The sequence below is a fragment of the Chionomys nivalis genome, chromosome 3 (genome assembly GCF_950005125.1).
Source record: "Chionomys nivalis chromosome 3, mChiNiv1.1, whole genome shotgun sequence".
Taxonomy (NCBI): domain Eukaryota; kingdom Metazoa; phylum Chordata; class Mammalia; order Rodentia; family Cricetidae; genus Chionomys; species Chionomys nivalis.
This window is the reverse complement of record NC_080088.1, coordinates 87,811,907-87,824,200: the sequence shown is the minus strand read 5'-3', so window position 1 is coordinate 87,824,200 and position 12,294 is coordinate 87,811,907. Positions and strand designations below refer to the sequence as shown.

The 12,294-nt window shown below is 41.1% G+C and overlaps 1 protein-coding gene across 1 annotated transcript in view; it reads left to right on the top strand.

Moving 5' to 3' along the window:
• Positions 1–2,242: 2,242 nt before the first annotated feature.
• The window catches only part of LOC130871370 (cytochrome P450 3A11-like), a 44,069-nt gene continuing 34,017 nt past the window's right edge, over positions 2,243–12,294 (top strand). Inside the window, exons 1-4 of the mRNA XM_057764711.1 lie at positions 2,243–2,382; positions 3,340–3,433; positions 5,615–5,667; positions 9,271–9,370. Coding sequence (XP_057620694.1) covers positions 2,312–2,382; positions 3,340–3,433; positions 5,615–5,667; positions 9,271–9,370 — 318 coding nt within the window. The 5' untranslated portion in view covers positions 2,243–2,311. The remainder of the gene's footprint in view (positions 2,383–3,339; positions 3,434–5,614; positions 5,668–9,270; positions 9,371–12,294) is intronic.

Genomic DNA, 12,294 nt, shown 5'->3' with positions numbered 1-12,294 from the left:
ACAACAAGAAGACACAAGGGCAGGATACACTGTCAACACCGGCTGTCAGAACTGGTATACCCAGGATTTTAGCTACATATACTGTAATTTACTCTGACAAAGCATCAACTTCTAAAGGTCCAAAGGAAGCCAAAGATGGTAGATAGATGCTGATAGGGATGAATGACCTGAAGGAAATTAAGTACCCCATTGTTATTTTTACTTAATAAATTTTGTTGTCTGACAACCTGTATATAATGAATTCTGGCTAATTTTCCCCACTCTCACTTATTTCCCTCCCAACCTTGTCAATCTTCCTTCCTCCCTGCAAATCTCTTTCCCATATTCATGATTTCTTCTGATCCTACAGGCTTTAACTAGTGCCATCAGTGTGTCCGTGGTTTTAGAACTGTCCATTAGAGCCTGTGGACTCACCACTCACCAGTGGGCTAACACACAAATGCATACAATGCCTCCCTCTCACCCAGGACCTGTTAGGTGTCAACAGTATTATGGATTTGCTGCGGGTCCCGGCAGCTTGCTGCAGAGTCGAGACCAGCGGCAGGTCAACAAACAAAGGTGGCTGGTCCCCTGGACGTCCCCAGCGGCTGACTAGCCATGTGGGTGGCAGGTGGGCAAGGGACAGACAGATAGGCACACCATGCAGATGGGTTTCCTAAAAGCTGCTGGGATCCTCAAAGCGGCCAGTTCCAAGCAGGGATGGCACAAGAGACCACGTGGCAGGTCTCCATGTGACTGTGGCAGTTGGGCGAGAGAGACAGATAAACATACCATACAGAGTAAAGTTAAAGTTAGATATTTATTAGGTGGATTATGGAGGGGAAGGAATAAGGGGAGGGAGGAGAGAGAGAGAGAGAGAGAGAGAGAGAGAGAGAGAGAGAGAGAGAGAGAGAGACTGCCTCTCCAAGAGAGGAGACAGGAAGAAGAAAAAGTGGGGCTCTGAGATTGCAAGCAGGAAGGGAGTGGGCTTGTCTTGTCTCTTAAAGAGACCGAACAATCATTACAAACAGTTCAGCAGGAAGTGGTAAGGTCTGTCTCATCTCACAATGACCACTAGCATGGAGCAGCAGATACTGAATTTTGGTATGTTGAAGGAGTCGAAGAATTTGGTTTTGTTGGTGGTTTGTGTTCCCTAAGACAGGGTGTCATGTGCCCCAGGCTGGTCTCAAACTTCTTATGCAGCTTTCAATTTCCTCTTTGAATTGGGGTCCCCCTGCCTCTACTCCCTGAGTTCTGGGATTACATAAGTGCACCAGCAATTATGTGGTGCTGGGGATGGAGCCAGGGCTTTGTGACTGCTGAGCTGTCACTCTCCCAGCTGATTCTTATAACTACTCCTGGATTTTCTTCTTATCAAACAAACAAATATCATTGGTCTCAAATAAAAATAAAAATTTAAGCAATACATCAGATTTAAGCAATTCATCAGAATATGAATACACACATATTCATACACTGCATGATTTATCCATTCACAGAGTAATTTTCAATGTTTTACATGTGGTTCTATGTGGTTATACAAGCTACACAGGCAGTGAGTTTTAGAACATTCTCATCACTCAAAAAAAGGTCTCCTAACGTTTACTAGAAACTAATCAAAGACATTTTAACACATATTTGGAACCTGCTCGACCCAACACCTCTCCCTGCTCAAGTTGACAGGACTGAGTTACCACTCTATTACATATTGGGTGACTGCTGCCAGAATATTCTCACAATCTAGTAAAGTTTCTGTACGGGAAGACCCTCAGTGCTAGGCTAGAGGGAAGGAGATGCATGTGAAGGAGACATACCTCAGGAGAAGTGGTTGTATTTCTTAGGGGCACAGGTTAGGACAGATTCAAAGAGACTATTTTTTTTCTAAGTTGAGTTCTGAAAAATAACGAAGTATCTTACAGGGAAGGAGAAAGACATTCTCTAAAGATCTGTACACAGATAGAACAATTTTGGCTTTATATCATGTGTTTTTGAAATAAACGGTCCTTGATGAAAGGGAATTTCATGTCAATAAATTTGCTTGAATTTTTGATTTAAAAAAATAACCTTTGGTCTTCCTGAAATGACAACATTGTGTATTGACTACACACAGAATGTTAACTCACAGAAGATCAAAATAGGATATGATGAACTTCATGATCTATCCAGGAGACCAAAGTCCCGGCCATTCAAAGACCTGGACCGCATCTTCTCAGAGTATAAATACCCCAGGCTGGGCACACTTCAGCACCATTAGTGGAAGAGAGGCCCTGCAAAGGGTAGCACACAGCTAGAGGGAGAAAACAGAGGGGCACATTGCTGACACCAAGCAACGATGGACCTGACTTCAATTCTCTCACTGGAAACCTGGGTGCTCCTGGTAATCAGCCTGGTGCTCCTATACCGGTGAGTAACCACCAAAGTTCCTCTTCCACCGTGTCCTCTGGTTGGGGTTGTATTCAGACCTGTATTCTGGTACTGAGTGCAAGGTCAAAAGTGACAAGGAAAGCAGGGGCTGGAGAGATGGCTCAGTGGTTAAGAGCACTGATTGCTCTTCTAGACGACCCAGGCTAGAATCCTGCTATCCACATGTGGCTCACTTCATCTGTAACTACAGTCCCAGGGGACCTAATGCCTTCCACAGGCACCAGAATACAATTATAAAACATGATAACAGAAGTTAAAATTAACTCTTGTAAAAAAACTTTGAAATTACATGCTTTTAATTATTGAGAAAAGAGGCAGCACATGAGACGTGTGTGTGTGTGTATGTGTGTGTGTGTCTCTGTGTGTGTGTGTATGTTATAGAAAATTTTGGGGAGTCTTTTCTTTCCTACTATGTGGATCCTGAGGGTCAAACTAAGGTTGTCAACTTTGGCAGCCAGTGCCTTTACCTGTGCAGTCATCTTGAAGGCTTGAGATGAAATAATTGTGTTCATTTTGCATTTTCATTTTTGGCAGAAAGAGGTCTCAAACCAGAGCCTATATGTGCTAGTCAAGCACTCTACTACTGTACTAAAGCCCCAGTGACACTAACTATTAAAGTTCATATTTATGTTATGCAGATCTGCTGGGCACACATACACACTTTCAACTCCCTCTTGCTGAGCTGAGGGGGTTTCTGATAAGATTTAGTCTTGGTCTGACCTGGGTGACTTTCAGGTTACACCTAGAGCCACCAGAACTCAGTAGGAGTGTATACAAACCATGGGCTGCCATGTACACTGGACTCCTCACCCCGTCCCTAAGCTCTGGGATCTGAAGGGACAGCCAAGTTGTTGGTATGTTTCATGATGGCTTTGGTCATGTTTATCTCCTCTCTGCTGTATGTGTGGTCACAAGACTTTCTGTTTCACTCCATAGATACGGGACCCGTAACCATGATGTTTTTAAGAAACAGGGAATTCCTGGACCCAAACCTCTGCCATTTTTAGGAACTCTGATGAATTACTACGAGGTAAGTGTTGATTCCCGTTGGACAAAAATGGTTTAGTTCTGTTAAATGCTCCTTAATAGGAAATAATAACATGATTTCAGGCCCTCATACTGTGTATTCTTATGATACTAGAGAATGTTCAGTGATTTTTTTAGGGCTCTATTGCCAACTTAAAACTATCAAATGTTTGTGTGTGTGTTTATAGTGTGTATGCCTGTATTTACATGTGCATGAGTGCCCATATGTGTTCAGGTCCCTATGCATGGATATACGTGTGCATGTAGAGGCCAGAGGCTGTACTGGATGTCTTCTTGATTGCTCTTCACTTTATACTTTAAGGCAGGGTCTCTCACAAACCCAATTCTCTCTGACTTGACTAGTTTAGGTGGCCAGCTTGCTCCAGGGATCCCTTGTCTTGGCCTCGTGCAAGTGGGGATACTGGAGGACTTTAACCCTGATTTGTCGTTTATGCAGATATTGGGGATTCAACCTCTCTGGCTTTTATGGTGTGCTCTTCCCACTGAACCATTTCCACAGCCCCCATTGTCAACTTTCTCCCATATTTATTAATTTTGGGGTGAATGTGTATTGCCACAGCATGCATTTGTAGGTCAAGGGACAATTTGTGGGAGTCAGTTTTCTCTTTCCAGCATCTGAGTCCTAGGGATGAATCTCAGGTTGTCAGGGTTGGTGGCTAGTGCCTTCTCATCGGAGCCATCTCACTGGCCCTGATGTCAGTTTTTGAGCCTCAGGTTTGTCTTTGGTGAAATGCAAAGATCTCCAACCCATTTAATCTTGATATTCATGAGCTCAGACATTGTGAGCAGGAAAAGAAGTTTATTTCTTACCCAGGGCAGGTTCCAGGAAGGCACTTTTGTATTTATTTGAAGAAAATCTTGAGGGAGTTTCCAGTTTCTAGGACATCAACCTGTATGAACTAAATAAAATTCTCTTTGTATCCAACTCATGGGCATCATTTTCTCCTTTTGCTGAATAGTTCTGAAGCATCAGGTTATCAGAGACATAAATACACACCTTTGGGGGACAATTCGTGTACTTGGGTTCTCTGGTAATTATTGAACCCCTAAAACAACTTCTATACCTCTAGTCTCACCATTTACTCTTCACGACATGGTGGTGGTTCTTGAGTCTAGCGTATTTTGCTTTCGTCTCTTTTGTAAGAACTAGGGTCCAGGTTAGTGATTGTTTCTTTTAGAAAGAAGATTTTATACATATCCACGTGGGTTTATGCACATAAGTGAAGTATGTACAGAGGCCAAAAGAGGACACTGGATTCCCTGGTGCCAGAGAAACAGATGAATGTGAGGTGTTGGGTGTGAGTTCTGTGGACAGAACTTGTACCCTCGGGAAGATCAGCAAGTGCTCATAACTGCGGTGTCATGTCTCCAGCCCTAAAGACAGGTTTTCTGTCCTGTTTCGATTTTGTGGTGCTGAGAATGGGATCCAGGGATATAGACATGCCAGCAAGTGATTTAACACAGATGTGAACCTACCTTCTCTTCCTTTAAAGGCAGCAGTCTGTGCATGAGTTTGAGCAGCAAGTGTGTAACCTGAGACAGGATGATGGCTGTCTCACAGTATGTTACCTCACATACTGGACTGCACAATATACTTTGTATTTTCATTTAAAGATATTAAAGGCAAAACTACTGGGAAAAGTAAGATTCAACAAAACAAGTGAAGTTAGAAACTTCAATAATAAGCATGTCATGTGCCACATTTAAATCTATTTGTGATGAACCTGCTTTGACACCTGGCCTATGGTCAGTCCACAACAGACATTCCCAAGCTCACGTTCAGAGGGCTAGTGGCAAAGCTCACACTGCCATCAGCTCAGATTTTTTTGTCGATGTTCTATGTTTTGATTGCAAATTCTGCGAAACAATTTCATTATTCTTATTAAGATTATTATTATTATTTTGTGTGTATCTGCTGCTGTGCACATGTGTATGACTATGACTGTGCATGCAGAGTCCACAGGAAGGTGTCAGATGTTCTGCACTGTCACTCAGCCTTCTCCCACTGAAACATCTTGCTGGTGCCACTAAATATTACTGAAGAACTTTTCCCTGTCAGAAACAGTAAACTTCATTTCATGGGATTTGAGGGTTTGGTTCCCTGGCTACAGAAGGGTTGGTACATACAGGACAATAATGGATTTCTTGCTATTTCTCATTCCAGGGTATATGGAAATTTGATGCTATGTGCTATAAAAAATATGGAAAAATGTGGGGGTGAGTATTCTGGAAAGTCCCATGGAGTTGACTCTTTTTAGGGGGATGTACTCTACTTGTGCAGGACAACGCTAGCCCAGAACTGTAGTAATGGCCCTGCTGTTGTTAAGGTGATGCCATATGTCATGAAGTGCCATGGTTCACAGGACTAATTATCTTGAGAACATTGTATATTGTGGCCTTTTAAAAGGCTTTGATGTTCCATGGACTCTGGACTTCGTGTTTTTGTTATTTTGTTTTGTTACATTTTTGAGATGGGGTTCTCTGTGTAACAGTCCTGGCTGTCCTGGAAGTCACTCTGTAGACCAAACTGATCTCAAACTCACAGAGATGCACCTGTCTCTTGTTCCTGAGTTCTGGAATTGCAGGCATGCACCATCACCATCTGCTGCCAAGACTTTTGATAGAAGTGTATATCATTGTGTACTGTCTTGTTGAAATGACTTTGGAGATTCAATGTATTTAAAAACCAAAATGAGGCGGGCAGTGGTGGCATATACATTTAATCCCAGCACTCGGGAGACAGAGGCAGGCAGATCTCTGTGAGTTCGAGGCCAGCCTGGTCTACTAGGGAAAAAAAAAGAATTACAACTTTTCTCAAAGCATCTATTTCATTGAATACCTTTTATCTATTTTATTTTGCTAAGTCCAAAGTTCTGCAGCATGTTTATGCCACACTTTAATCAATTCAGCAGTCTGAATTACCTCATGAAGGGCTAGTCCAGGCAGGACAACAGTTACAATCAATACAATAATTTCCATACCACAGCAACCATCAATCCAATCATCCTATGAGTTCTTCTTAATATTCTTTGAGAGAGTTTCTGGACTGGAATCATCATAGGTGAGCTTGCAATGGTGTCAACAACTCATTGGCATCCAAACCATTGGCCTTGCTCTAAAAATAAAGACTGTCAGAAATGGCATCTAAATGACATCTCTTTTAAAGTGTGATTAGAACTTCCAACAATTGTTTGTCCAGGTGTATGTGCTATCCCCGTATTGTGTTTAGTTATAATTACACAAGATGTTTCATTTTACTGAAAATGTAAAAAGGTGCTTATGTTTAATTTGCATTGATTTCCCCTTTATAGTCATTGTTTCTAATAAAGGAATAATTACAGAATCAGCCTTTTAAGAACTTGGGCAGATACTCATTGAAATCCTGAGTATGTATCAATAGTATGATGTATATATTTTAGTTTTTACAAATTCTGTTAAGTGAAATATATAAAATTTCCAAATTTCATTTCTTTGATTATCCTTCAGACTACTTCTTACAGGTAAAGGAATTGAACTATACCAAAAAAAGTAGGATAATTTTTTATACTTTCTTTTGCTTATCACCAGGTAATATAAATTTTTACTTTATACCTTTACTAGTAACATGATGTTTTATGAAAATCAGAAGATTATAAAATAATTTCTATTAATATTTTATCAATTTCTTCTCTGGGCATAGGAATGTAACTTATTCATTTTTTGCTTTATGTCTAATATCCACTTATATGTGACTATTTATCGTGTTGGTTTTCTGTGTCTGGGTTAACTAACTCAGGATGCTTTTTTTCTAGTTCATCCATATGCCTGCAAATTTCAAGATGTCATTGTTTTTTACTGTTTAATAGTTCTTCACTGTGTAAATGTACCACATTTTCTTTATTCACTTTTCAGTCGAGGGGCCTCAAGGGTTTTCCATGTTCTAGCTATTATAAATAATGCTGCTATGAACATAGTGGAGCAAATACCCTTATGGTATGATTGTTCATCCTTTGGGTATATGACTAAGAGTGGTATGGTATGGTCTTGAGGTAGGTTGATTCTGAATTTTCTGAGAAACTGCCATACTGATTTCAAAAGTGGCTGCATGAGTTTGCATTCCCACCAGCAATGGAGGAGTTTCCACTTACATCCTCTCCAGTATAAGCTGTCAACAGTATTTTTGATCTTAGCTATTCTGACAGGGTTAAGATGGTATCTCAGAGTTGTTTTGATTTGCTTTTTTGTGATAACTAAGGATGTTAAAAAATCTTTAAGTGTCTTTCAGTCATTTTAGATTCTTCTGTTGGGAATACTATCTTTAGATCCATACACCAGTTTTCAATTAGATTACTTACTATTTTGATATCTAGTTTCTTCAGTTCTTTATAAATTTTGGAAATCAGTCCTCTCCAATGTGGGGTTGATGAAGATCTTTCCCCATTTTATAGGCTACCATTTTGTCTTTTTGGCCATGTCCTTTGCCTTACAGAAGCTTCTCAGTTTCAAAAGGTCCCATTTATCAATTGTTCCTATGAGTGTCTCATCTTTGTTACCTTGACCCTCCTCACTTTCTTCTTTCTCTGAAACAACATTCCCGTCTTTCTGTGAGGAAACATCCTCCTCTGCTGACTGACAATTGCTAGCCTGAATGTTTTCCTTTTTACTTTCCTGTTCAAATTCAGATGGACCTTTCTGTGATTCCTCACTCTGCCTGCATCCAGAGTGTTTGAGGTCAAATTACATAAAGAGCAAATCTTGACTCCTCTCTGGGATATATAGGCTCCTCTCTCACATGAGTTCATTAGGTTCTCAACACTCGCTTCCGTACCCCAAGTTTTCATTGAAGGGAGTTGCATGAGACCAATAACAATGTCTGGTAACTATTACCAACAGTTCTGTAAGCTGTTTTCTCTCACATTCACTCCATTTCCTTTTAACAAACACTAAGTAACCAGCGTATTGCTGCACCTGAGATGGGGAAATCCCCAAGTCCTGATCCTATACTGGAGAACTGCCTGCTCTGAGCATCCTCTATCACCAGTACCTGGAGTATCGAGACCTCTCTCATCTCTGAATTCATGACACTGGGCACCAAATGTCTGGTGCTTTCTGTTGTGTGGGATGTTCAAAGGAAAGAAATTCCAGAATTTAATTTTAGGCTCACTTGCAACAGGGAGGAACAGTTTTTGTGAACTAAACCTCAAATCTCGGTTAAGAAATGTATTTATTGATACTACACAAAGGTTGTGTTTGGGGTACAACAAGTTTCTCATGCCAAAGCTGCTTTGATTTATTCTATATTTTCTATGAAAGAAATAATCACACCCCTGCAATTCCAGTCCCTATTGTGCATTGTTGCAGTAGCCAATATTCAAGCCCTCCAAGCGTGCCTGGTAGTACTGTGACAAAAGACATGCAATGAATGGAAATCCCATAGAGAAAACAACTATAACTCATAGAAAACAATCACTGTTCCCGACTATGATTTCTTCAAGGTCTTGGAGCCTTGAACAAGAAACTAATATATTCTGCCATTATCATACATACAGTGAGAAACAACTTTTTCATCCTAATGTTTACCCAAGATACAATGACTCTACGAGATTCCCACTACAAATTGTTTTGTCTTTAAGTGACTCGTTGTGTCTTCAATGACATCACCTGTCACTTTACAAAGACTCCATGGGTCTGTGGTCAGACTCCCTAAGCTGGACTTGGAATTAGTGTGACAACATGTTGTATAACCAGAGTGAGGGTCATGTAACATTGGAATCAAAGTGAGGATTTGGGGTTCCCACTTCAGAAACTGGCTTCAGTTAATCAGCTGTGTTCTTTGCACAGGTTACATGATGGTCAAACACCTGTATTAGTTATCATGGACACAGAGATGATCAAAAATGTACTAGTGAAGGACTGCTATTCTGTGTTCACAAACCGACGGGTAGGTAACTTTTTTAATTTAAAAAATTTAAAGACTTGTTTTTGCTATTTTTATTTATATGTATATATGTATGTCTGTTGACAGAGGTTCTATCCTGCCCGGTCCTATAGCTGCACAGTCCCAAAGAAACACACAGAGGCTTACATTAATTATAAACTGGTTGACATATTATCTCAGGCTTCCTTGTTAACTAATTCTTACACCTTACAGTAATCCATAATTCTTGTCTGTGCTAGTCACATGGCTTGGTAACTTCTATTAGTAAGGCAGTCTCATCCTGCTACCTCTGTGTCTGGGTGAGGAATGCAGACTGAGTCTTTCCTCTTCCCAGAATTCTCCTCTTCTTGTCACCCCACCTCTACTTACTGGCTGGTTGCTACCACTATACTTTCTACCTGACTACTGACCAATCAGCATTTTATTAAACCAGTACAACTGACAACCTTTAAAGAGTACAAGACCATTGTCCCACTGCATGTGTCTATAAAAGTAAATGCCATACATGTGTAGGTTCCTGTGGAGGCCAAAAAGGTGGAGATCCATTAAAGCTAGTGTTCCAAGCAGTTGGAGGGGCCTGTCATGGGTGCTGGGACCTGGCTCTTCCTGAAGACCAGCAAGCACTCTTAACTGTGGAACCATTACCCAAGACTCTCCCTTTTAAGAATTCAAACCTTTAATTTTTCCTATTTAAATTTTTTTGTTTGTTTTCTTTGGTTTTTTAGAGACAGTGTATCTCTGTGTAGCTCTGACTAATCTGGAACTTACTCTGTCGGTGTAATGATGTAAATGAATGCAGGCAGATTATAAAAATATATACATCTTTAATGGGGAAATAGACTTACAGGACCACAGGTTCCCGTGGAGAACAGGAAAGCAGAAAAAAGGGAGCTACTGGGATGATGCCCTGCAGACTTATCAGTAAACATTAGCCCGAGGCGAACACGCCCCCTAATGGGTGGGGCTTATCCCTACATCTCCCCCTTTTGTCTAAATAAGACAGAACTAAACCAAATACAACTATATACAATAATAACAAATAATAAATATAACAAACAATATTGAGAACAAAACTTTTGCTAAACATTCTATCTCAAGGAGTCTAAATAACATAGAGGGTAACTACAATTATATAATCTTCAACTCCATCAAAGATCTGAGAAGGGAATAAATATTATTTAACAAACGAGAGATATCCAAATTGTGCAACGATTGACAGAGACAACTGACTACCTGGGCAATCACCCAAAGTCTTGTTTGCAAAGTTGAGTCAACCAACTTTGGCTAAGGCCTAACATAACTAACATACCATTCTTAGAACTATCCTACCCTGTCTTTGCAGGGTAAGACAATCCTGTTTCATCCACTTAGGGATATTCTGTATCTTTGTCAGTGAGGTATGGGCTTTTCTTTTTCTTTTTTTATTCTTTTTTAATTAAAATTTCCACCTTCTCCCCGTTTCCCATTTCCCTCCTCCCAAATATTGCCCCCTCCCCCACTCCCCTCCCCCTATCCCCACTCCTCTTCTCCTCCTCCCACACCATTCCCCCTCCCTCTCGATACTGAAGAGCAGTCCAAATTCTCTGCCCTGCGGGAAGACGAAGGTCTTCTATCTATGTCCAGGAAGGTGAGCGTCTAAACAGGCTAAGCACCCACAAAGCCAGTTCATGTATTAGGATCGAAACCTAGTGCCATTGTCCTTGGCTTCTCATCAGCCTTCATTGTCCGCCATGCTCAGAGAGTCCAGTTTCAACCCATGCTTATTCAGACCCAGACCAGCTGGCCTTGGTGGGCTCACAATAAATCAGTTCCACTGTCATAGTGGGTGGGTGCATCCCTCGTGGTCCTGGTTTCCTTGCTCATGTTCTCCCTCCTTCTGCTCCTCATTTGGACCTTAAGAGCTCAGACCGTTGCTACAAACTGAGACTCTGTCTCTACCTCGATCCATCGCCAGATGAAGGTTCTAAGGTGATATGCAAGATATTCATCAGTATAGGATAGGGTCATTTCAGGTTCCCTCTCCTTAGTTGCCCAAGGTACCAGCTGGGGACATCTCCCTGGACACCTGCTAACCCCTCTAGAGTCAAGTTTCTTGCCAACCCTAAGATGGCTCTCTTAGTTAGGATATATACTTCGCTGCTCCCGTATCCTCCCTTCCTATATCCCAACCATCCTAATCCCCCGAGCTCCTCCCATCCTCCCCTTCTCATGTTTCTCATCCCATTTCCCCTTTGCCCCTTGCCACCTCACCCGCAAGTTCCCAGTTTTTGCCCTGCAATCTTGTCTACTTCCCCTCTCCAGGCGGATGACTATATGATTTTCTTTGGGTTCACTTTCTTATTTAGCTTCTCTAGGATCACAAATTATATGCTCAATGTCCTTTATTTATGGCTAGAAACCGATTATGAGTGAGTACATCCCATGTTCCTCTTTTTGGGTCTGGGATACCTCACTCAGGATAGTGTTTTCTATTTCCATCCATTTGCATGCAAAATTCGAGAAGTCATTGTTTTTTACCGCTGAGTAGTACTCTAATATGTATATATTCCACACTTTCTTCATCCATTCCTCCATTGAAGGGCATCTAGGTTGTTTCCAGGTTTTGGCTATTACAAACAATGCTGCTATGAACATAGTTGAACAGATACTTTTGTCATTTGATGGGGCATCTCTTGGGTATATTCCCAATAGTGGTATTACTGGATCTTGGGGTAGGTTGATCCCAAATTTCCTGAGAAATCGCCACACTGATTTCCAAAGTGGTTGCACAAGTTTGCATTCCCACCAGCAATGAATGAGTGTGCCCCTTTCTCCACACCCTCTCCAGCAAAGGCTATCATTGCTGTTTTTGATTTTAGCCATTCTGACAGGTGTAAGATGGTATCTCAAAGTTGTTTTAATTTGCATTTCCCTTATCGCTAAGGAGG